General features: G+C 41.4%; 1 protein-coding gene across 3 annotated transcripts in view; it reads right to left on the reverse strand.

Moving 5' to 3' along the window:
- Positions 1-26,586, reverse strand: part of odad2 (outer dynein arm docking complex subunit 2) — a 354,164-nt gene that overhangs the window by 299,136 nt on the left and 28,442 nt on the right. For all 3 annotated transcript variants that reach the window (XR_009443219.1, XM_048560000.2, XM_048559992.2), the window contains exons 4-7: positions 9,828-10,026; positions 6,898-7,004; positions 6,641-6,777; positions 6,353-6,475 (exon numbers count right to left, since the gene is read on the reverse strand). Coding sequence is in view for 2 of the 3 variants with exons in the window: in XM_048560000.2 (XP_048415957.1) it covers positions 6,353-6,475; positions 6,641-6,777; positions 6,898-7,004; positions 9,828-10,026 (566 nt within the window). In the remaining variant the exon portion in view is untranslated. The remainder of the gene's footprint in view (positions 1-6,352; positions 6,476-6,640; positions 6,778-6,897; positions 7,005-9,827; positions 10,027-26,586) is intronic.

Raw genomic sequence — 26,586 nt, forward strand, 5'->3', positions numbered from 1 at the left:
GCTAGGGGTTGGGAGATTTTGGAACTGGTAAGGTCCACATTGAGACCATTGGGCTGTAGGCTCCCAAGTGGAAAATGAGGTGCTGCTCCTCCAGTTTGCGGGTGGTGTCATTGTGACACTGGAGGAGGCCCAGGAAGGACTTTTTTCCCCCAAGGAGTGGGAGGTGGGAGTTGAAATGTTTCACAATTGTAAGGTGTTATTAACATTAACTAAAGCCCTTATTTTATAGCAGGCGTTCTGTTTGTGACAAACGACAACACTTTCCTGTCAAGAACCATTTCAACTCTCCCTGCCTGATGCTGCCTGGACTGCTGTGCTCCTCCAGCTCCACATTGTGTTGTTATCTGTGATCCTGGTAAGCCCTTCTTTTTTAAAAACAGTTCTTTCTCATTGCAGTCCAGTTTTTAATGACACAAAAATATAGAGCTGTGGTCCTTGCAGTGGAAACGAGGAGTAGTAGGAAATAAGTCACTTACGGTAGTCACTACAAGCCTCCAAATAGTAATCACAATGTGGGGCAAAGTATACAAAAAGAAATACTGGGTGTTTGAGATAAAGTTATGACAGTAATTACAGTGATTAATCTACATATAAAGTAGAAAAATTAGATGTCAAAAGTGGCCAGGATGCTGATTTCTTACAATGTTTTTAAGACAGTTTCTTAGAGCAGCACATTTACAACTGACCAGACAGCAGGTTATGTTAGACTTGCTATAATATAAGGTGACAGGATCAATTAAGAACCTCAGAATTAAGGTGATCCTCGGCAGAGATCACAATTTGATTTAATTCTACATCCAGAGTGAAAGGAAAAAGATTAGGTCATGGGCTAATATTTTAATTCAAAATAAGGACAACTATGTGGCATGATAGTTACGCTAGATCTGCCATACCAGGCTGCAGAATAAGATTAACAGAGACACAGTAGCAGGCAATTAGGAGGATATTTGAGAATACTCAGAATATGTCTGTTCATGCTGCAAAGACAAATTATAAAAAAGGAGAACCAATCACCTGTGGTTAAGCAAAGAAGTTACAAGTTTTGTTTTGAAGTTTCTCTAACTGCACAAAGGTGACTGGCAGACCAGATGATTGGTCACAATATAAAGAGCGGCAAGGAATGACTTAAAATTTAATCAGAGGGAAGAAACTAGAGCATTACAGGAAGAGAGTTAGGTTGTAAAAACAGATAATAAGAGTATCTACAGAAATTTAAAAACGAAAAGAGTAATTAAAGAAAGTTGTTGATACTCTAGAAAAAGAGCATAGGGACATAGTATTAAATAATAAGGAAATGCACAATAAAAAGAATAACTATTTTGCTTCTTTCTTCAATAAAGAGAATGAACAAAAGTACATTCTGGTAATAGCTGCAAATTGAAGGTGGAAGGAAGACAGAAAAACTCAGCAAGATTACAATCACACAGGAAGCAGAACTGAGCAAACAAACCAAGGCTTTGGATCTAGTTGGATTTCACCTTAACGTCTTAAAAGAAGTTTCTAATCAAGTAGATGATGTACTGGTATTATTTTTCCAAAATTCCCTAAGCACAAACAAGGTTTCATCAAACTGGAAAGTAGCAAATAAAGCCCCTCTATTCAAGAAGGAAATGAAGCAGACAACAAGAAACTATAGTCCAGTTAGCCTTACATCTGGCATGGGGAAATTGTTAGAATCAATTGAAGAGATTATACCTGCTCACTTAGAAAAAGGATCAAAGTAATCAGGAGGACTCAGCATAGATTGTACAGAGGGAAATCACTTTTAACCAATTTATTCAAGTGCTTTGAAAGAGTAAAATGGATTGTTGCTAAAGAGAGCCTGTAGATATACTAAATTTGGGTTTCTAGAAGGCATTTGCAAAGATGCCACAGAGGCTACTGTGGAAATTAGAAGTATACAGTTTTAAGGGACAACAAAGTGGCATGCTTGGAAGATTGCCTGACTGGAAGAAAACAGTATGTATAAATGGATCTTTATCTGATTGTAGACTGTGACCATCTGAATCCAACAATATTCATTATGTACGCACATACTCCCACAAAAACCAAAAGAACTGCTGATGCTTTATATCAGGAACAAAAACAAAGTTGCTGGAAAAGCTCAGCAGGTCTGGCAGTATGTGTGAAGGAAAAAACAGAGTTTACATTTTGGGTCCGGTGACCCTTCCTCAAGAATGGACTGTGCCTCACCAACTCCCATAGTTACCTTGACTATATCTCACACCCTGTTTCCTGTAATGACTATATTCCACTCTGTCAGTTTCTCCCTTTGCATAAAATCAGTTCTGATGATGCCAACTTCTACAAAGAGGCCTCCAAAATGTCCACTTTCTTCCTCAACCTTCTCTGACCTCCCACAAGAGCAATAGGATCCCATGGTCCTCACTTACCAACCACCAGCATCAACATCCGAAGGATCATTAGCCATAATTTCCACCTCCTTCTGCAGTATGCCACCATGAGTTACATATTTCCCTCCCTTCCCTTGTCAGCCTTGCACAGGGACTGTTCCCTCCAAGGATACCCTGGTCCACTCCTCCTCCAGTCCAAACACCTCCCCCAGCCTAATGGCACATACCCATGCAATCGCAGAAGGTGTAAAACCTGCCCACTTACTTCCTCCCTTCTTACTATCCAAGGCCCCAGAGACACCTTCCAGGTGAAGCAGTGATTTACTTGCACTTCACTGAATCTAGTCTACCGTACTTTCTGCACAGTGTGGGGTCCCTACACTGGGGAGACAAAAAGCAGACTGGACAGCCATTTTGCAGAACACCTACATTCTGTCCACAAAAATAAACCTGCACTTTCTGCTGTATGCCACTTCAACACACCAATGTGTTCACTGGCCAACATCTCTGTCTTGGGTTTGCTGCAGTATTCCAGTGAAGCTCAGAGCAAGCTGGAAGAATGTAATCCCATTTTCCACACTGGGACCATGTAGCCTTGGTACTCAATATCAAATTCAATACTTTTAGGGCCTGAGCATCTTCTCCAATATCCTTACCTTAACTCCCACGCACTAGGCATTGTCATCACATGAGCTGCAATCAAAACCATCCACCACATAGTCAGCTGTCAACTGTCCCAATTAACTGCTATTAATTCCCCAACGCTGAACATTACCCATTCCTATGTTTTTCCAGCTGTTGTTCTTCTCTCTCTGGGCTTTAACTCCACTTGTCATTTACTCTTGCTCCTCCCCCAACCCATCTTCAGCATATTTCACCAACCTTTTCCTAGCTACAATTATTTCTGAAGAAGGGTCACTAGACTTGAAACATTAATTCTGCATTCACTTCACAAACGTTGCCAGATCTGCTCAGTTTTCCCAGTATTTTCTGTTTTTGTTTTCAGAGGTATGTTTGGGTGCTTCAATCATTTACATATTACATTAATAACTTCAAAGTGCAGTGTGAAGGCATGGCAGTTAAATTTGCAGGTGGCACGAAGATAGGCAGGAATGTATGCTGTGAATAAGGCAAAAGGAAATTGCAAACAGACGTAGGCAGGTTAACAGTGTGGCCAATAATCTGGTAGATGGAGTATAATATGGGAAAATAGGAAATTGTTCACCTTGGCAGAAAAATGAAAAAGCATAGTACTATGTAAATAGAAATGGTCTGCACAATTCTGAGGTGCCTAAGTGTCAAGGTGTTCTGGTGTATGAGTCAAAAAATGTTAGTATGCAGATACAACATGTAAGCAAGTCCAGTGGGATACTATTCTTTATTACAAATGGAATTGAACCTTGAAAATAACAATATTATATTTCACTTCTACAGAATCTTGGTGCAATCACATCTTAAATACCGTATGCAGTTCTAGTCTCATTTAAGTAAGAATGTAAGTCCATTGGAGGAGGTTCAGAGGATATTTACCAGATTGATAAAAACTGAAAGAACTGCAGATACCGTAAATCAGAAACAAAACAGAAATTGCTGGATAAGCTCAGCAGATCTGGCAGCATCTATGGAGGAAAATCAGAGTTAACCTTTCGGGTCGAGTGACCCTCCCTCAGAACACTCTACCCAAAATGTCAATTCTGATTTCTCTCCACAGATGCTGGTAGACCTGCTGATCCTTTCAGCGACTTCTGTTTTTTTACTAGATTGACATTTGGAAAGAACAGGTGTTTGTGAGAATAGGTTGGACAAGCTGGGCTTGTTGCCATTTGAGTTTAAACAGGTGAGAGTTGACTTGATCAAGTGTACAAGATTCTGATTCCATGAGGTGGACATGGAAAGAATGTTTCCCCTTGATAGTCAGTTCAAAAGTAGGGGGCATTATTTCAAAATGTCAATTTCTTTAGGACAGAGATGAGGAAAAATCTCCTCTCAGAGGGCTGATCAACTATGGAACTCTTGGCTTCAGAAGGCAATGGAAGCAGGGTCATTGTCATTTTTAAGGCATAGGTAGGAAGATTCTTGTTAAGCAAGGATAGATCAGGATTATTAAGGAATATTTAATTTGAAGACAAACACCTAAGTGTGATCTTATCAAATGGCAAAGCATGCACAGGTGGGGATGGGAAAATGGTTTATTTCTGCTCTATTTCCGATGTTTATAATGTAATGGTCATGGGAGATAGTATGGTAAGAGGGACACACACAGTTCAGTGCAGTCAAAAGAGCATGTAATGAGAAGGCTATGTTTCCACTCGGTTCCAGGGCTTGGGTGATTTGCTCAGTGCTGAATAGGAATGGTCCACATAAGTGTCAATTGTAAATGTCAGACAATGAAAGGGATTTCTGTTTAACGAGTATGAGGAGTTGGGCAAATAATTGATGAGCTGACCCTCAAGAGTAGTCTGTCCTTAATTTTTAAAGGCTCATGCAAGTGGTGTAGAGCACGTAAGATCAGTGAAATTAATATATGGCTCAGAGTCTAGAGTAGAAGGATGTTCCAGTTTTTGGGACATTGATGTCAGTGCTGATGTAAGTGGGGGTTATACCACTCGGACAATCTACACCTGAACTATGCTTGGACTGGTGTTCTAGTGAATCCCATAAGAACAGAAGTAGACAGAACTTTAATCTGAACAATAGGTATGAGGGATCAAGCTTGGGTTGGTGCAAAAAAACAAGGTCGAAAGTGAAGGCAAGGGAGCAAAATTATTAAAATGATCAGATATGTAGAAGATAGAATGGCAGGAAAAGACAGCAAGAATAAAATTAAGTATACAATCAATGTTTACAACTAGATGTTAAAAGATTACAAAAGTACAAAAACAAAAGTTTAGTATCTGAATGCATTGAACATTTACACAAAATAAACAAACTGATAGCACACACTGAAATAAATCAATACAAGTTGATAGCCAATGCTGAATTGTGTGAATGATGACAGGATTGGATCCTGAACATAATATTCAAGAAGAACAAGAAGCTACATAAATATCCATGTGTAATATGCTTAATTAAGGATGGCCCTCCAACAATCACCCCAAATTTAGGATGAAGAATAGAAGAAGAAATGTTGGATTAAGACAAACTGTGGATGCAGAAGGTCTGAAAGAGAAACGGAAATTGCTGATGAAACTCAACAGTCTTGGCAGCATCGGTGGAGAGAAAGCACGATTAACATTTCAAATCTAGCGACCTCTCATCAGAACTGATAGTAGCCGGGAAAAAAGAGTGGTGTATATACTGATGACAGGTGGTCAAGAGGGGATAAAAGAGTGAGTGGATGGGTGGAGGCAGAGCCCAGAGAGGAAGAAAGTTAGGCAGGTAAAGTTGATAGTTGGCCAGGGAGGAAAATAAGCTGATAATGGGGAAAATTGGTTGGCTGTACTGAAAGCTACCCATGTCATGAGAGCTTCACAAAGTGTGAAGCTGGATGAACACAGCAGGCCAAGCAGCATCTCAGGAGCATGAGAGGACTTGGATTGTGTAGGTTGTGAAAAAGACGTGAAAGGAAGTAGTCAGGCTCTAAAACAACTGAACTCACTGTTGCGTTCTGAAGGCTGCAAGGTCCTCAAATAAAAAATGTCATGATCAGCGCAAACTTTTCTTAAAAGTTTCGATCTGTTGGACATGGCAAGGTTTGATGTTTGCTGATTCTTTTTAGAGTTATCTTGTTTTCCATTGACCATTAAATAAAGTAATTTTTAAAAGTGCTTGCACATAAATAATATTAAAAAACCATAATTTGATAAATTGAGAATTAGAAAAATGTGTACAATTATAAATTATTTATTCAATACTTGAGTCAATAATTATTTACAGACCAACCAATGCAAATTATGTAGACTGCAATATCAATGTAAAATTCAAACAGCTTTATTATACAATGTTGGACTTTCTGGCTGACAGACATTGTCATGAAAAGTACTCTCAATTTTGTTTACCTGTTGAACCCGATTAAGATTTTCTGCAAATATTGGCGATTTTTCTTTAAGGAATGTAATAAGATCCTTGTAGATATCACCACTTCTGTCATAAATAATATCTTCACTATCCTTTACCAGACCCTAAAGAATAAAAGTTTAAGACACAATACAAAACTGGCAAAGAAGTATGAAATAATTAATAATGTATTCTTAAATTATAATAATACATTATCTCTGTTAATTAAATTATGTGATAAATTTTTTAAAAATCACAAAAGTAGGTTTCATTTCAGTTTAAGTACTCACCCCATTCAGGTAAACTCCAGCTGTGTTACAGGTAACATACAAAGTTTCAGTATCATGAGTATTAATAATCAGGTAACAAATATCTCCATATACTTGTCTCCATGGTGGGGCTCTGCATCCATTAGAAAATTCATATTCTGTAAGAAAATAATCATACAAAGATAACGAATATGTTTTTAAAATGCAATACTTTCATGATTCAATACGTAGCCCTTTATGTGGCAATTTCTATTTGAGTTAATTCTCCAAGTAAGTACCTGATGTGTAGTTGATCGACTTTAAAACAGTCAGATCTCCTTCTCCAGAGAAGGACTGGAGCAGTTGCACATCATTCTTTATAGCTTGAGGGTTCAGCCGCACTTCTCTTTTAAAAAAAGAACAGAAAGAAAAGCATGAAAATATAATTAAATCACCTTCTGGTTTATTCAACTATTTCCTTTATGCAGTTGGTTCCAGCGTTTATTTTTTGTGTATTAAATCAGAACCAAACATTTTATTTGAAGAAAATATATTACTGTAACATCTGGAAAAAATACCCACGTAAGTATCCTGGGCAAGCCAGATATTTTCAAGGTCTGTAAAGTGGTGCCAGAACCTTCTAAATTGTGCCAAAATGTAAATATGCAGATTGTCCACATCAAGTAATAATAAATCATGGTTCTGCAGACATTAAGTAGTTTTAAAATTAAAAAAACATTTTAATTTCTAACTTTGTAACAGGCTTACAACTGATATGAAGTGATATCATACGAAATTTGAAAAAAATACGGTAAATTGTTCCCATAAAGGGAAGACATCACAATGGATGGATTTCCTGCCCTATCTAAAGAAAGAATTAACTAGAACTAAGGTTAGATATGAAAGTGTCATTCTCTGAAAATAAATTCCACTTTCTCCTTCGATACATTTGACCTCCACTACTGTTGGCAGCAATGCCTTCAGTTGCCTAGTCTCAAATTCTGGATTTGACTTTCCTAACCTTTCCTCCTGTAATGCACTCTTCAAAACATTCCCTTTATTCAAGCATTTGGTCACCTGGCATAATTTTTTTTTAGGGCTTGGTGTCAACCTCCGTTCCGTAATTTATCTCTCAAGAGCCTTCAGATGTTATACCACATTAATGATGCTACATAAATGCAATGTATTATTGTGGGCAGTAAGAAAGCCATAGAACTTTAAATGAAAACCTCCATCTATGCTTCCTAATTTCCTAAGTGGCTGTTCTGCTAGGACAGGATTCTAATGTAACATTTGAAAATATAAAAGATGCCATGCAGAATTTTATAGTCCCATGTCTGCTGGTTTGAAGTTCATAAATTGCATTGCATGGCCTGCCTATCACATCTGTTGACCCCATATTTTTCTCTTATTTCTATTTTTTGGGATGGAGTATGACATAGCAAGCACTTCTGACTTAGACCCTTCATAACTGACAGCAGCTAGAAAAAGCTGGTAGTTATGCTGATGATTTGGAGCTTGGGGGGAGGGACAGTGAGTGGATAAGTGGAGAGGGAGCCTCTGAAAGAAAGGACAGAGAGGGAGACTTGAGAGAGATAGAGTGAGCTCCCAGAGAGGTGGGGGGGGGAGGGGGTGGGGGGAGGAATAGAGAGAGATAGAGAGACAGAGAGAGAGAGAGAAAGTTAAGCTAAGGGATAGTTCATAGTATGTCAGGGAAGAGAAAAAAAACTATATATGTGAGAATATGGGCTATGAGCAGTTTAAAATGGATTGGCTGTGCTGAAAATGACCTATTTCATGACAGGATTTGGGGTGTGTATTGGTGGGGCGTGGTGGGTGATGTAGTCATCAGGGTTGGGGTTGGTGTGGAAATTGACATGAATGGAGGCGTCATGCTTTAAATTTGTTGAAAATAATATTGAATCTTCAAGGCTATAAAATCCCCTGGCAGAAGATGAGGTGTTTTTCACCCAGCTGGAGTACTACAGTGGGCCCAAGACAGAAACACTGGCAGGGAAACACTGTCAGATACATTAGGGGCACTTAAGCGACTCTCAGATAGGCACATGGATGATGGTAAAATGTAGGGTATGCAGGGTAGTTTGATCTTTGAGTAGGATAGTAAGTCGGCACAACACTGTGGGCCCAAGCGTCTGTACTGTGCTGTACTGTTCAATGTTATATGGAATACAGCTGTGTGCTAAAGTGGCAGGCATTTGGAAGCTGTGGGCTACTTTTACAAACAGAACACAAGTATTCTGTAAAGTGATCATGCAGTCTGTGTTTTATCTCCCCAATGTCGAAGAGATCACATTGCAAGCAGTGAATACAGTAGACTAAATTGATTGAAGTGTAGGTAAATTGTTGCTTCATCTGGAAAATATCAGATAAGTGCTATAGCTGTTTTCCAAAATGTTATGAGATTCATGGATATGGTTTATAGTTCAAATTAGGACGCTTACATTCTTGTTGGTTAGATGTTATGAAAACATTACCATTATCTTTCTAAAGTGTCAGAGGACTCACCTGGCAGCTTGACAACCAATAAGACACTAGTGTTGGCTCTTTTCACTGAATCTCAGGCCAACCAGGCAGCAGTGAGACCACCAGTGAGCCTTCCCTGGAATCAAGACCTAGTGGGATCTTGATTAGAATCTAACAGCTCGTGTTCAGCAATACCACAGGAGAGACTATGGCTGATGCAGCAAAGACATCTACCCCATCCCAGAATCATGCAGCACTCCAGGCCAAAGATAAATAATCTTTTTTGTGGGGGGAGGTTTGTGAAATTACTGGAATAAGGATCACAGGGTTTGTAAGGATTAGAGTGGTTTGTCAGCTTGTTTGGGGGACTGGATACTGACTCACAGTAGGCACCTTCCCAATGTATCAATCAAGAACTGAATGCCTTTAATGAAACACACCATCCATTACCTAGTGCTAACAAGTCGTCTGCAGTTTTCCACACCTTGAAAATTGCGTAGTGACAGGCCCACCTGCTACTGGGCTAATACCAGTGGTGACATATGAGGCTATCAAGTGATCATTAATTAATTAACTGTACACTTTCTTGGTGGAGGCAGGAATGTAGCGAGTTCAGGTATGTCACCATCCCAATTAATTACATGTCTTCCTGGCTCCAAGCTCACTATCAGCAAGAGCAGAAAATTCCATCTCATCTCTAAACTGTCACATTTGCAACAATGATCTTTTTATGAACAACACTTACTGTGAAATTTTCTGTAAAGAAGTATTTAGAAGTTGCATATCTAACTGCTGCAGAAGCAGAAGCAACTTCATCTGAGCTTCAGCCTCAGGTTCTTCATCACCCTTCTTCACTTTTTCTAGTAAACGAAGCATTGATTTGTCCTCTCCTTCCACAGTAGCAAAGCTTGGCCCCAGGATCTTTGCAATTGGGTCTCTGTTTGCTAATACATTTTTAAAAAGCACAGTTAAAGAAACAATTGCATCAAACCAATAATTATGAATGCTGCAATGAAAAAACATATGCATTGCCTGGCATCCATCTCAACACCACACTATTGGTTTGTTGCACTACACAGATACAACTGGACAAATTTATTTTGAATCAATACATTCAAATTGCATGCTTACACATTTATCTCCTGAAGTGACACCATGGCTCAAGGAGGTTGGCATTATCAAACGTACTTACAGTCACTCCAATATTTTAAAATGTTTAGGTTAGTCACATTAAAAGCTAACAGGCTCAGAAATATGGCCTCTAACATTTCTAATAGCTTACTGAGTGAATGTAATGGCACACAAAAATCACAAGTATGAAAAATTCTCAAATGTTCTCCTTGAGTGCTACTGGTTGAACTCAAACTAAAAATAGACACTGCCACAACTGGAGGGAGTTTATTGCTGCAAATTTGGACATTGTGGGTGCTGCAGAGAAGAAACATGAAGCAGATGCAAAACCTACTTAATGTGAACTCTGATCAGGGAGCAGAGACAATCGGAACTGCAGATGCTGGAGAATCCAAGATAACAAAGCCAGATGTTAGCTAGATGAACACAGCAAGCCAAGCAGCACCACCCTTGTCTGCCTTCCGGAAAGACCACTCTCTTCGTGACTCCCTTGTCTGCTCCACACTCCCCTCCAACCCCACCACACCCGGCACCTTCCCCTGCAACCAGAGGAAGTGCTACACTTGCCCCCACACCTCCTCCCTCACCCCCATCCCAGGCCCCAAGATGACTTTCCATATTAAGCAGATGTTCACCTGCACATCTGCCAATGTGGTATACTGAATCCACTGTACCCGGTGTGGCTTCCTTTACATTGGGGAAACCAAGTGGAGGCGTGGGGGCCGCTTTGCAGAACACCTCTGCACGGTTTGCAATAAACAACTGCACCTCCCAGTCGCAAACCATTTTAACTCCCCCTCCCATTCCTTGGACAACATGTCCATCATGAGCCACCTGCAGTGCTACAATGATGCCACCCGAAGGTTGCACAAACAGCAACTCATAGTCCGCTTGGGAACCCTGCAGCCCAATGGTATCAATGTGGACTTCACAAGCTTCAAAATCTCCCCTTCCCCCACTGCATCCCAAAACCAGCCCAGCTCGTCCCCTCCCCCCACTGCATTCCAAAACCAGCCCAGTGTGTCCCCACCTCCCTAACCTGTTCTTCCTCTCACCTATCCCCTCCTCCCACTTCAAGCCGCACCTCCATTTCCTACCTACTAACCTCATCCTGCCTCCTTGACCTGTCCGTCCTCCCTGGACTGACCTAGCCCCTCCCTACCTATACTCTCCTCTCTACCTATCTTCTTTTCTCTCCATCTTCGGTCCACCTCCCCCTCTCCCTATTTATTCCAGAACCCTGTCCCCATCCCCCTCTCTGATGAAGGGTCTAGACCTGAAACGTCAGTTTTTGTGCTCCTGACATGCTGCTTGGCCTGCTGTGTTCATCTAGCTTCACACTTTGTTATCTCTGATCAGGGAGCAATCTATTTGCAAATCAATTTCCCACCAGCCAGTCAGCAGGCAAGGCATCAACAACAAGAGGTGGTACACAAGGTAGCAGATTAATTTGTCACCTAATTGGATTATGGGTCAAAAAGGGTTCACACTGAGGAGTGCCATGAACAACACTAACAATGATAGTATCCTATGGACTTGTGGGCAAAAGAGCTCAGGATTGCAATACAGTGAGACCTGACATTTGGATTTCTCAAAATCTCTATAAATATGAGCTCACTGTTACCAGAAATTAGCCAAAGTGTCATATTTTGCAGTTTCATGGAGGGTTTCTTTCCAAGAGGTCTAATGAGATTTCTCATGCTATCTTCCCAAATTTGTCTCATCGCCATGGGGGCTGAGTGCATAGGTGTGTTATTTCTTGTATTTTCCTTCTCACTACAAGCAAACTATATATCACTGCTGGGACTTTCCAGAAAAAAGATCTCTGCCACCAACAACATTTATAGTCTAGCCACATACTTGGTCAAGCACTGTCAGTCCTGAGCTGGACCTCAAAGGGCATGTAGTGAGAAAGCAACGAAATGCAGATGCTTTTCAAGGCGCACATGTGGCAGGACTGACACTTCACTTCATACACAAGTGTATATTTGCACAGCTATGCTATTTAAGAGTCAAGCTATTCAACCTACCCAATCTTAGCATCATCCCTTCTTACATCCCTTTTCCCAACGCCCAGTACAGGCAAACACTTTTTATCGTTCAATGTGGGACTATTACATACAGGAAAGCCTTCAAACAGTTGAAAGCTTTTACTTTGCGGCAACAACAAAAGAGAACAAAAAGACAGACCGAAGATGCATCTATCTGTTAGGCATTGCCCTTGCCTTTCAAACACCAACACATTTATAATCAATTAGTGTTCACTACATCTGGCTCAGATCTACTGGAACCAGGTGTCAATTAAGACCTGTCTGGCTGTTGTGTTTCATGCTGCACAGTTCTAGCATGCAGAGGGTGATGGTCCTCCTGCTGAATCTCTTCAAGTTCCTTGGAAGACTGCTGCTACTCTCCCAGCTCTTCAGAGGCCACCTCAACCCTTTGTTGTCTATTCCAGTTGAGCAGAACCCAGCATGCTAAGATTGTGCAGCACATTGCAAGGCACTCTCCAGACTGATCCGAGCATCAGAGCCTCATATTCAACTAACAATCTTCTCCTCCATAATAGCCCCAGTTGAAAAACGGATGGTGTTGTATTTATGCTGAACTTATTGGGAGTTGCATATTGAAGTCTTCAGCAAAGATCAAAGAAGGTAAAATGAAATGGTCCTTGTAAGACATCTGACCCTTGAAACAAAGCAGAAACATGAGAGTTCTCGAGGTTATAAACATCATTGTACCTGGCTGTAAGACCATGAAAATATAGGAGCAAAAGTAGCTCCTTTGGCCTACTGAATCCATTCTGCCATTCACTGAGGTCATGGTTAATTTGATAATCCTCAACTCCACATTCCTACCTTCTCCCCATAACCTTTGATTCTGTGGAGAAATGCAGAAGGTCTGGCAGCACTTGTTAAGAAAAAACAGTGTTAATGTTTCGAAGTCAGTAACCTTTGTCTGAAGAAGGACTCAAACATTAATGCTGTTTTCTCAACACAGATGCTGCCATATTCCCACTTCCTACAGACTAAGGGGGTGGCCATGGGCACCCACATGGGCCCCAGCTATGCCTGCCTCTTTGTAGGTTACGTGGAACAGTCCCTCTTCCGCACCTACACAGGCTCCAAACCCCACCTCTTCCTCCGTTACATTGATGACTATATCGGCGCCGCCTCTTGCTCCCCAGAGGAGCTCAAACAGTTCATCCACTTCACCAACACCTTCCACCCCAACCTTCAGTTCACCTGGGTCATCTCCAGCAAATTCCTCACCTTCCTGGACCTCTCAGTCTCCATCTCAGGCAACCAGCTTGTAACTGATGTCCATTTCAAGCCCACTGACTCCCACAGCTACCTAGAATACACCTCCTCCCACCCTACGTCCTGCAAAAATTCCATCCCCTATTCCCAATTCCTCCACCTCCGCCGCATCTGCTCCCACGATGAGGCATTCCACTCCGCCACATCTCAGATGTCCAAGTTCTTCAAGGACTGCAACTTTCCCCCCAGTGGTCGAGAATGCCCTTGACTGCGCCTCCCGCATTTCCCGCAACACATCCCTCACATCTGCCCCCGCCACAACCGCCCAAAGAGGAACCCCTCATTCTCACACACCACCCCACCAACCTCCGGATACAACGCATCATCCTCCGACACTTCCGCCATCTACAATCCGACCCCACCACCCAAGACATTTTTCCATCCCCACCCCTGTCTGCTTTCCGGAGAGACCTCTCCGTGACTCCCTTGTTCGCTCCACACTGCCCTCCAACCCCACCACACCCGGTATCTTCCCCTGCAACCGCAGGAAATGCTACACTTGCCCCCACACCTCCTCCCTCACCCCTATCCCAGGCCCCAAGACTTTCCACATTAAGCAGAGGTTCACCTGCACATCTGCCAATGTGGTATATTGCATCCATTGTACCCGGTGTGGCTTCCTCTACATTGGGGAAACCAAGCGGAGGCTTGGGGACCGCTTTGCAGAACACCTCCGCTCGGTTCGCAATAAACAACTGCACCTCCCAGTCGCAAACCATTTCCACTCCCCCTCCCATTCTTTAGATGACATGTCCATCATGGGCCTCCTGCAGTGCCACAATGAAGCCACCCGAAGGTTGCAGGAACAGCAAATCATATTCCGCTTGGGAACCCTGCAGCCCAATGGTATCAATATGGACTTCACCAGCTTCAAAATCTCCCCTTCCCCCACCGCATCCCTAAACCAGCCCAGTTTGTCCCCTCCCCCCACTGCATCCCAAAACCAGTCCAACCTGTCTCTGCCTCCCTAACCCGTTCTTCCTCTCACCCATCCCTTCCTCCCACCCCAAGCCGCACCTCCATCTCCCACCTACTAACCTCATCCCACCTCCTTGACCTGTCCATCTTCCCTGGACTGACCTATCCCCTCCCTACCTGCCCACCTATCTTCTTTTCTCTCCATCTTTGGTCCGCCTCCCCCTCTCTCCCTATTTATTCCAGAACCCTCACCCCCTCCCCCTCTCTGATGAAGGGTCTAGGCCCAAAACGTCAGCTTTTGTGCTCCTGAGATGCTGCTGGGCCTGTTGTGTTCATCCAGCCTCACATTTCATTATCTTGCTGCCAAATCTGTTGAGTTTCACCAACAATCTGTTTTTGTTTGCTGCAGATCTCTAGCATCTTCAGTTCTTTTGTTTTATGTTATCTTTGATTCTCTTTTAGAATAAAAATCTCAGCCTTGAATATATTTAATGATCCACACTTAACAGCTCTTTGCCACAAACAATTCTACAGTTTCACCATTCTCAAAAGAAGTCTTCCTCATTTGTGTCTTAAATGAGTGACTCCTTAGTCTGAGATTGTGCCCCCAGTCGTAGACTCTCCCACAAGGAGAAAACAACTTCTCTGTATCTAATGTGCCCAGTCCCCTAAGAAGTTTATGTTTCAATAAGATTATTTTTAAAATTTGTTTAAGGGATGCAGGCAGCAACAGATAGGTCGGTATTTACTGACGAACAATAATTGCCCAGACGGCAGTTAAAAGTCAACCACGTTGCTATGGTAACAAAGCGCGGAGCTGGATGAGCACAGCAGGCCAAGCAGCATCTCAGGAGCACAAAAGCTGATGTTTCGGGCCTAGACCCTTCATCAGGAGAAGGATCTAGGCCCGAAACGTCAGTTTTTGTGCTCCCGAGATGCTGCTTGGCCTGCTGTGTACATCCAGCTCCACACTTTGTCATCTTGGATTCTCCAGCATCTGCAGTTCCCATTATCACATTGCTCTGGTCCTGGAGTCACATGTAGGCCAGACAAGGTAAAGATGGCAGACCCCTTCCCTTCAGGATATTCATGGATCAAATGGATTCTTTTTTGACAACTAACAGTGATTCTATTAATAGCATTTTTTCATTTCAAAAGATAAAGTTTTAAAAAATGAATTTCCCCAATTTACATTCTTTTAGGTTCAGATCAATAGATAGCACACATCAGGTTGCTGTGCTTAAGAATTACTATTACAGTTTCTTCCCTGCAGAATTCTGAACTGTTGGTCATACGATTCCTTTTCTGAAGATATTTCCCTGGAATTGAATATCCCATGTCTTCAATCTGTGTCAGCAGTTCTAATTTCTTTGTGTCAAGCATGTGAATGTTTTATTTCAACTTATTGATTGGTTTGAATTCTATCCTTCCTCATTTGTCCTCAGTGATTACACTATTAAATTACAAAATTAACATATTCACAAAGTCAATTCTACAATTCGACCCCATATACATTCCACTACGGAGGAAACCTGGAAGTGAGGCAATCCATCGCAAAGGACCCCAGAGTTTAAAAACCAGGAGGGAAAACACACTGACGCTTCATCACGAGGCTGCACTGTGGATGTTATCAAGCACGGTAACAAAACGTCTGCGGAACAACAAACCAGCTTGGTGAGCCAACCAACTTCAATGAGATAATAAAACCCTTGAAGAAATGATGGACATAAATTCGAGAATGCGGGGAATCCATAATTGGATTTCTGACTAGGTTAAGATAACTGGCAGAAGGCTGTGACTTTGGTTTAATCCTTAATGAGATGCTTAGAGACTGTCTGGTATATGGAATTAGTGATATAATTATGCAAAAATGCTGACTAGCTGAAGCCCAATTGGTGTTCAAATAGACACAATTGGCTTTATCATTGGAAAATATGGCAAGTGGAGCAGATGAGTTGTAGGGTATTGCAATGGAAATAGACACACTTGCCAGTCTGAATGAGCTTGGGGAACACCACTTGAGTGTAGGCAATTGCATAGCCTCACTCAGGGCATATCCTGAACAGAGGGATGCTAGGTCAGGCCATAACAAAACACCAAAACAAAGCCAAGCCTTAGCTAATTGGTTAAAACAGTCTTCAGCATCCTGGCCAACAAGCCATTGTAGGTGCTGCTGGTATACAGACTCAAGACAGCAAAAGAATCCTACTAGACCTGAATTAAATAAGATAACTCATAGGCCGGTATCCAGGAGAGTGCATAGCCTGGAAATTCTACTTACATCCAGACTGCAACAGTAAAATGCTTAGCAACTTCCAAATCAGAACTAATCAAGATAAACATCTGGTTAAGTGGTCATCTGGTCGTAATGGAGGTTAATAACGGTGCAACCATATCAGTGATCAAACAACCAGTTTTCAACAAAATTTGCCTGGACTCCATCCCTTAAGTTTGTGCAAGACCTCAGCTACGCTCAAAACCTATACCAAGGAACCATTACAGATTAAGAGCACAACTTTGGTTCTGGTTTCTTATGAAAACTAGCTGGTTAAGTTACCAGTGATTTTAGTGAAAGGCTTGGGCCCAAGCTTGATTGGTTGAAACATCTAGTTAAAGAGTCATTCAGTTCTAATGGAGGTCAATACCAGTGCAGCAGTATCAGTTATCGTAGAACAAGTTTTTTATAAAATTCTCTCTGGACTCCAACCCTTAAGTTCACGCAAGACCATAGCTAACCTGAGAAACTATACCAGGGAATCTTTACAGATTAAGAGTACAACCTTGGCTCCGGCATCTTAGGGAAAGCAGCCGGATCAGCCACTGATTGCAGGAAAAGGCTTGGGTCTAAGCTTGATGGAGTGAAATTGGTTGTGACAAACTCACTGAAACTTTCATACAGTCATGCAGATGTACTGCACAGAAGCAGACCCATCAGTCCAACTTGTGCATGCCAACCAGATTCCTAGATAAATCTACTCCCATGTGCCAGTGTTTGGCCCACATCCTTCTAAACGCTTCCTATTCATATACCCATCCAGAAGCCTTTCAAATGTTCTAATTATACCAGCCTCCACCACTTCCTTTAGCAGCTAATTCCAGACATGCACCACCCTCTGCTTGAAAACTTTGCCCCTTAGGTCCCTTTTAAACCTTTCCACTCTCACCTTAAACCTATGGCCTCTAATTTTTTACTCCCCCACCCCAGTAAAAAGACCTTGTCTATTTACCCTATCCATGCCCCTCATGATTTTATAAAATTCTATAAGATCACCCCTCAGGTTCAAACATTCTAGGGAAAATAATCCCAGTCTATTCAGACTCTCTCTACAGCTCAAATCCTCCAACCCCAGCAACATCCTTGTAAATTTTGCTCTAAAAGTCAGTACAGCTGTTATTTGCTGCATTGTGGACCACAGAGAAGAGAAATCATCGTTTATTGTTGCAAAGAACTGCTGTAAGCTTGAGAGTCATGCATGTCAATTATGACACTTGGAGTCATAAAGATATACAGTACGGAAACAGACCCTTCTGTCCAACTCATCCAAGCTGATCAGATATCCAAAATAAATCTAATCCCATTTGCCAGCTTTTGGCCCATATCCCTCCAAACCCTTCCTATTCATATACCCTTTTAAGATGCCTTTTAAATGTTGTAATTGTACCAGTTGTCCCAGCAGTTCATTCCATACACACACACACCACACTCTGCATGAAAAAGTTGTTCCTTAGGTCCCTTTTAGATTTTTCCCCTCTTACTGTAAACCTATGCCCTCTAGCTTTGAACATCCCCGTCCTAGGGAAAAAACCTTGCCTATTTATCCTATCCATGTCCCTCATGATTTTATAAACTTTGATAAGGTCACGCCCTCAGCCTTCGACGCTCCAGAGAAAATATCTCCAGCCTATTCAGCCTCTCACTATAGCTTAAACTCTCTAATCCTGGCAACATCCTTGTAAATATTTTCTGAGCTCTTTCAAATTTTACAATATTCTTCCTATAACAGGGTGACCAGAATTGCGCACAGTACTCCAAAAATGGCCTAACCAATGTCCCATACAACTGTAACATGACCTCACAACTCCTATAGTCAGTGCACTGGCCAATAAAGGCAAGCATACCAATCGCCTTCTTCACTATCTTATCTACCTGTGACTCCACTTTCAAGGAACTATGAGCCTGCACTCCAAGGTCTGTTTGTTCAGCAACACTCTCCAGGATTTACCACTAAGTGTATAAGTCCTGCCCTGATTTCTCTTTCCAAACTACAGCACCCCATTTTACCTAAATTAAACTCCAACTGCCACTCCTCAGCCCATTGGTCCATCTGATCAAGGTCCCATTGTACTCTGAGGTAACCTTCATCGCTGTCTACTCCACTTCCAATTTTGGTGTCATCTGCAAACTTACTAACCATACCTCCTATGTTCACATCCAAATCACTGATTCAACATTTTCAATTAGAAAATGGCTGTCTGAGTGAAGTCCTAATTAAATACCAGGAAGTCTTCCAGGAAGGCCTAGGGAGTATTGCATATAGTTCTGGTCACCATATTAACAAAAGGATGTGGATGCTTTGGAGGGGGCGCAGAGGAGGTTCGCCAGGATATTGCCTGGTATGGAGGGTGCTAGCTGTGAAGGGACGTTGAGCAGATTAGGATTATTTACATTAGAAAGACGGAGGTTGAGGGAGGACCTGATTGAGGTCTACAAAATCATGAGAGGCATAGACAGGATGGACAGCAAGAAGCTTTTTCCCCCACAGTGGGGGACTGAACTACTAGGGGTCGCGATTTCAAGGTAAGAGGGGAAAAGTTTAAGGGAGATATATGTGGAAAGTTCTTTACACAGAGGGGTGGTGGGTGCCTGGAACATGTTACCAGCGGATGTGGTAGTAACAGGCATGATAGCATCATTTAAGATGTATCTAGACAGATACATAAATGGGCAGGGAGTAGGGGGATACTGATCCTTGGAAAATAGGCAACAGGTTTAGATAGAGGATCTAGATCAGTGGAGGATTGGAGGGCCGAAAGCCTGTTCCTGTGCTGTAATTTTATTTCTTCTTTATTCTTTGCTCTTTGGAGTATCAGAGGGGCTCAGGTCAGTTTGCATATTGACAAGGAAGCAATTCCACAATTATACAAGGCCCACCCAAAGCCATTTGCCTTAAAGCCAAAAGTAGAGGCAGAAATCAGAAGTCTGGACAGTGAAGGGATCATCAAACCAGTCTAATTTGCAAAACTGTGCAGCGCCAGCTGTGCCAATATCGAAGCCTGATGGGTCAATGTGGGGATTTTAAACAAATGCTAAACTGTTTTTCATAGCTGGATAAATATCCATTTCCTCAAATACAGGATTCATACACAAAGCTAGCAGAAGGGTGCTGTCATTCACGAAGATGGACATGAGGCAAGCTTATTTGTGATGGTGTTGAAATAGCTCCAACTAATCCCTTATGAAGCCAAACATTTCAGTAATGTATGCAATAATTTATGCAAACAAATATCTCACTTCTGGATTTAATCCTTTATATTAACAAACATTTCCATTCAATCAGCCTTGGAACTCTCCATCAATAAGCAGCCGGTATGAAAATGAGAGTTTGGGAAATAAGTCATAAGCCCTCTTTTTCTATGAACGGCACGCTGAAATAGCAGCAATTATCTTTTTCTTAATTCCACATGACAATGTTAAAAAAATTGTTGTTAGTCCCAATAATTTAAGCAAAGCATACCTTTGCAAAATCCTAAGGATTTATATTTCCTCCACCAAAGGTGTCCTGGGACCAGATTAAAGGAGTATCTAACATTTCCAAAAGTGGAGAAATAAAAAACATTTCCCCTAGTCACACTCACACTCTACCCGTGCCCTAACTGATGCCTACTTCCATAAACAATCTTTTCTCTCTTCACCTGCCATACCAATTCAATTAGTATCCACAAGTGCTCGTGCCCACAGAACTATATTTGTTCTCCCATTCCTTAAATTTATTTATTGCAAAGTATATCATGAAGGGCACCATTCATAAATAGACATTTTAACACTTGACACATTTTTACAGGTCAACACCTGTTGTCAGTTCAGCACTTGTTGATGGAACTTTCCAACTTGTCAAGGCCTAAGAGCGTTCATGTATACACCCTCCTCCATAAATTAACAATTTCAAATAGCACATGTTCCCCCATTCCTCCTCTCACTAAGCATTCTAAACCACACCCCAAGGAATCCATAGGGATACCCTGGCTATCCAAAAGAAATTTTCTGAGAACAAGTGAGTTCCTACCTGATCCAATCTCCATATTCTTGTTTCGAGACACAAGGCACTCTAAAGTCAGATTTTGATAAAGGCAATTGCTCATTTACATGGCCAGCCGTCTCCAAGAACCAAATACGCATGACGTACTGTCTGTTCCCACAGCCCTCACTGCAAAATTGAACAGATTCAGAGGTAGGACTGAAATTCCCAACCTTTTCATGCATTTTCAATTCAGTGGGGAGGTTCACCATCATGGTAAAAATGGTAAATGGTAACGATGGTAAAAATCAGGACTGTTACTTCTGTTTCTCTCTCTACAGATATACCCTGGCAAAGGGAGGGTGTCAGTTTCTATGATAGATGAGGGGATAGCTGCGAGGTTCTGGGAATAAGGGCATGTCATCAGCAAAAAATTTGAAAGTCTCACTGTGAACTATGCATCCAGATTATGAATTTTAATGCCAAACAATTACTCCTTAGATCGTCTTTTCCACATTTGACAGATAGTCCCAGCAATAGACATTCCTTTATATATCCCTGAGAGTTTGGCTACCCTCAGCTCAAGTAGATGGCCATTTTTATGCATACCAGGTTATTTTTCTCTCAACCTCGAAGTCCACCCAACTTAAAAGCCTTAGTCAAGATTTTAAAGATTAATAGTCTATATGTTGGTTAGGCCACAGTTTAAGTATTGTGTGTAGTTTTGGTTTCCCAGTTTGAGGAAGGACAGTCTTGCTATTGAGGGAGTTCAGCAAAGACTCACCAGATTGATTCCTGGGATGGTAGGACTGACATGTGAAGAAAGACTGGATCAACTAAGCTTGTACTCACTGGAATTTAGAACAATTAAGGAGATCTATAGAAACGTATAAAATCTAATGAGATTGGACAGGCTAGATGCAGGAGAATATTCCTGTTGTTGGGGGAAGTCCAGAATTTGGCGTCACAATCTAAGAATAAGGGGTAAGCAATTCAGGACTGAGATAAGAAGTACTTTTCACCCTGAGAGTTGTGAACCTGTGGAATTCTCTACCACAGAAAGCTGTTGGGGCCAGTTCATTAGATACATTGAAGAGGGAGATAGGCACGGCCCATGCAGCTAACAGGATCAAGGTGTATAGAGAGAAAGCAGGAGTGGGATATTGCAATTGCATGATCAACTATGACCATATTGAATGGTGATACGGGCTCAAAGGGCCAAACGACTTATTCTTACACCTATTTTCTATGTTTCTTTGTTTCTATCTCATATCATCACACTAATTTCAACACTCCACATTTCAAGTGCTACAATAGAACTGTTGATATTGTTGCTGATGTTGAAAATTTGAAATTAAATTTATAACAGACAACATTATTGATATGATCTGGTTATTGTAGTAAACAGAGTTTTAAATTGTTGTGAATGAGCAGTGAAGGGTTTTATTGAGCACAACCATTTACAGAGTATAGAGGTTTGTAAGAGAGGATCTGTAAACTGGTAGTCACAGGTTCCAGTTCTGTGACCTGATGTCTCTCTGTCTCTCTCTCTCTCTCTCTCTCTCTCTCTCTCTCACACACACACACACACAGCCTGTCATGTCTAGCGATGTGCAAGCTAGGTGGAATAGTCATGGCAAATATGGGAATAGCGCGGGAGCTGGGTTTGGGCGGTATGTTCTTTGGAGGGTCGATGCAGACTTTAATGGGCCAAACCGCTTCTTTCCGCACAGTAGGATTCTAATTCCAAAATAAAAATGTATAATTAAGGAGAGACAATGGTGTAGTGGTAATGTTAATCCAGGTCACATATCGTAAAGTTTGAATTCTGGAGTTAAAACAGGTTAAAATCTGGAATTAAAAAGTCTGTCAACTGCAAATCAATCCTACGATTCCAGCAATCAGTCTGGTGAACTTTCTTTGCACTCCCTCAATAGCTAGAACAGCTTCTTCAAATCCAAAAGTGGACACAACACTCCAGGTATGGTCTTATCAATGCCCTGTAAAGTTGCAGCATTGAACTTGTCTTGGTTAGAACTTGGAGGCAACTGTGGTCTAAAACTAAATACGGAAAAGCACACAAAAAAGTCATTCTGGATCAGTAACAGCATTCAATTCAATTGTTTTTTTAACTTGTTAAGAATATTGACTGACCATTATCAGTTGTCCAACTTCTCATTAGTTAAACTGAGCTCTCATTTACTCACTGAGCTAATAAAATAACGAATTTTGCTTTTGAACAATTTGTACACAATCTGTCAGAAGACAGTATGTTTGTAAAACAGATTGGAAGCTGAGATTGGAAAATGTGTAAACAGTTCACCTTGGTGGGATGACAGAATTGTTCTGTTATGAAAATGTAAAGCCCTAAGCAACTAAAAGGTACAGCAGTTACTTCAAAAATATAGAGCTCACGTGAACAATCGGAAATCCCTTTAACTGTATTAGTAGGCCGAGAAGGTTCATGCATAATCATCTTTGATTTCTTTGAGGAGACATATTGTATTAATTATATAATTTAATGTAATACTTCGGAGCAATTGTACAAGCACAATTGTGTTGTTAGGCAATGTAAATTAAAGATTGTTTAAAACCATTTGGACCAGAATCACATGAAGGTTCATGTTGAAGAACTCAGTCTTCCAAATGCAACAACGGGAAATCTGATAAAATTGGTGTCTAGTAGGAGAGACTGAGTTAAAGGTTTAAAAATAACAAGTACAAAAAGGTTAACTGATTTGAATGATGAGTTCAGGGGACTTTTTCCCAGTTTAAGATGGTGGCAAACCCCTCATGTAAATATAAATCAGAAGATACTTGGTTGTGACCAATTCATACATGGCAATCAACCTCACAAATAAAAAAAAAACTAAGAATGACATGTACACTGGAGAATTTATGCTTTGTAATCCACAGATATAGGGAAAAGTGGCTGTTTGATTGAGCAAACAGAAAAAAAGAATAGCTGGTTGGGGGTTGGTTGGAGGCTGGTGCTGTTAAAGCACCAACCAAACTAAGGGGTTTCAGAAAGGTAAATTGAAAAACTATAGTTGTGTGGATACCAAATTTGAAAACAAGCAAAACAATTAAAAACAGATAGCAATTGCATCAGAAATTTGAACCGACAAAATAGATCACAAATATATTGTAACGAAGTGTGGAGCTGGATGAACACAGCAGGCCAAGCAGCATCCGACGTTTCGGGCCTAGACCCTTCATCAGAAAAGGGGGTTGGGGAAAGGGTTCTGAAACAAATAGGGAGAGAGAGGGAGGTGGATATAGGAAAAGATAAGAGAGTTGCAGTAGGACAGAGATCCCCTGAGGTTTGTCCGGAGAGAGGAGGGTAATTTCTTCAGGTTAGGCATCCCTGGAAGAGGCTTTGCAGTGAGGTTAAAATTGTATCAGAGATAATGGAAATTGCAGACGCTGGAGAATGCGAGACAACAAAGTGTGGAGCTGGATGAACACAGCAGGCCAAGCAGAACCTTCTCCCTATCCCTCTTTTCTGATGAAGGGTCTAGGCCCAAAACATCAGCTTTTGTGCTCCTAAGATGCTGCTTGGCTTGCTGTGTTCATCCAGCTCCACACTTTGTTATCTCGGATTCTCCAGCATCACAAGTATATTGTGACTGTGTCAAAAGTGTGAAAAACCCAAAAAAAGCAAAGAATGCGCATTTCAGAGGATTCTTTTGGCAACATTCTCTATATCCCTGTGCGAAAGTGAGAGAGAATTGGCTGACCTACAAATAACTGAGATACAAAGCAATTTATCCCTCCAATAATGTTTTGGTGTTAAATTAATTAAAACTGAAAATATTGTTTGGGTTTATAACGTGGAATAATCACTTAAAAATTGGCACTTGAGGGTTCATTCCCAGGATCAATATTCTTATGGGGTATTGAAATGTGACTAAAGTTTTTGTAGAGATAGTAGGAACTGCTGATGCTGGAGTCTGAGATAACAAGGTGTCGAGCTGGATGAACACAGCAAGCCAGGCAGCATCAGAGGAGCAGGAAAGCTGACATTCTGGGTCTGGACCCTTCTTCAGAAATGCTTTTAGTTTTTGTATCTGTTTTTCCTTAGACAGGACCTTCCAAACCCATGTCGTACCACATATTGACAAAGGCAGTAGATACATGAGAATACTACCACGTGCTAGTTCTGCTTCAAGCCAAGCGTTAATTTGACTTAGAATAAAATCACTGTTTCTTCACTATTGCTACACAAACATCCTGCAATACAGTCTCAAATAGTGGGTGCACCTGAGAGTCTGAAACTTGGATACAGCCTAGGCTAGGATATGGAGGCTCGTGGCCTGCACCTGCGTGACTGGTTGCAGCTAGGAGCAACTACCTGATGAATGCTCTTGGTAACTTAGACGGCAACAAGATGGCTTCTCGATGCAAGTTAGCACAACAAAAATGGCTTCTAGCCTGGGAACTGTAAATTCTGCTAGAGCTGCATAAATAACTAACCCTCAGAGTGTTGCATAGCAAGATTTGAAGACTGCACCCTTTAGAAAACAGAGGTAACTTGACAAGATAATGCAGTATTAACCGTTCTAACTGACCTTTGGGTGCAAATGTTGCGACACCATGTGGCGAGATAAAAAATAGCCTAAGCATTGTGACATAAGTTGTTTAGCAGTTCACATTATTGGATTAAGTAACTGTCAATGAAGCAATATCACGTATTGATTGGGAATTGTTTGAATGTCCTATGCCATCACGCCATATACCCTGCTTTAAGAAAAGTATAAAAATGTCTTTGTATTAAGTTGTGCGTGCAGCTCCTGAGGAATACGGAAGTGCTCAACTTCTGTGTTTCTGGATGATCTGTAACCGGCTGTATGAAGAAATAAAGAGTAAAATCTTAAGCGGCCAGACCGATTGTGAGTGCTCATTGATTGATCGCGGAATTGGGAGACCCCGCTGGGGTCGAGATTTTCATCTGGTGCCATGACTCGGATTCAGTATGGATGGATTGTGGACAGCGGTATAAGAGTTTTGAGTCCTCCACTATTGAGTATAGAGGAATTGGCTGGCCCAACGTGAGTATTTTCTCCGTTTGGTTTCCCTCTCATTCAAGTCGCTGTGGCCTATAACCCAAGTCCAGCCCGAGAAAGCACCGAACTTGAAAAGATTAGAAGTGAGTCCGGGACTCCATTTAAAGGTCGGGGACCCAAAATAGAGTCGGGGGCTCTAACATTGAAAAGTTTTGAAGGGTGTCGGGGACTCCATTTAAAGGTCGAGGGCCAACGGATCGGGGATCCAAAATAGAGTCGGAGACTCTAATGTTGTGAATTGAGAGATGAAATATGCAGGTCAGGGACCTGAGTACTGAAGACTTTAAATGAGTTAGGGACTCAAATTTCGTCAAATTGGCCTTGTCTAAAGTGATTTCCAAATTAGTCTGTGAACGACAAAACAAGGAAGTATCGCGATATATTATAACGAGACTGTTAGGGTTATAGGATGTTGTGAAAGTTTTGTGGAAGTCGTTAATTTGTTGTTCTTTGACAGATTGTTGATTAGTGAAAGTTTTAGGTTGAGATTATAAAGAAAAGTTGTTTAAGATAGGTAATAATATAGATAAGATGGAAGACCTGTCTTCTTCATTGGTGAAACTATGTGAAAAGTATCCAGATGAATCTGAACGCCTGCATGACCTTTCTGGCACCTTAAATAAGAAACTAGGTGATGAACAGTACCCACTAGGCGGCCCCAAAAATAATCAGTTGGTTAAATCAACTCAGCAATTGATTTGGCGACAAAACATGGGCTCAAAAACAAAAGAATTGATTGGACTGTGGCGACGATTTTGTGATGAAAGCCACAAACAATTGGTATTAAATTCATGGCAGGAGTCTGCCACCAAATAGGGAATTGAACTGACTGATAA

The sequence above is a fragment of the Stegostoma tigrinum genome, chromosome 2 (assembly GCF_030684315.1).
Source record: "Stegostoma tigrinum isolate sSteTig4 chromosome 2, sSteTig4.hap1, whole genome shotgun sequence".
Classification (NCBI taxonomy): Eukaryota; Metazoa; Chordata; class Chondrichthyes; order Orectolobiformes; family Stegostomatidae; genus Stegostoma; species Stegostoma tigrinum.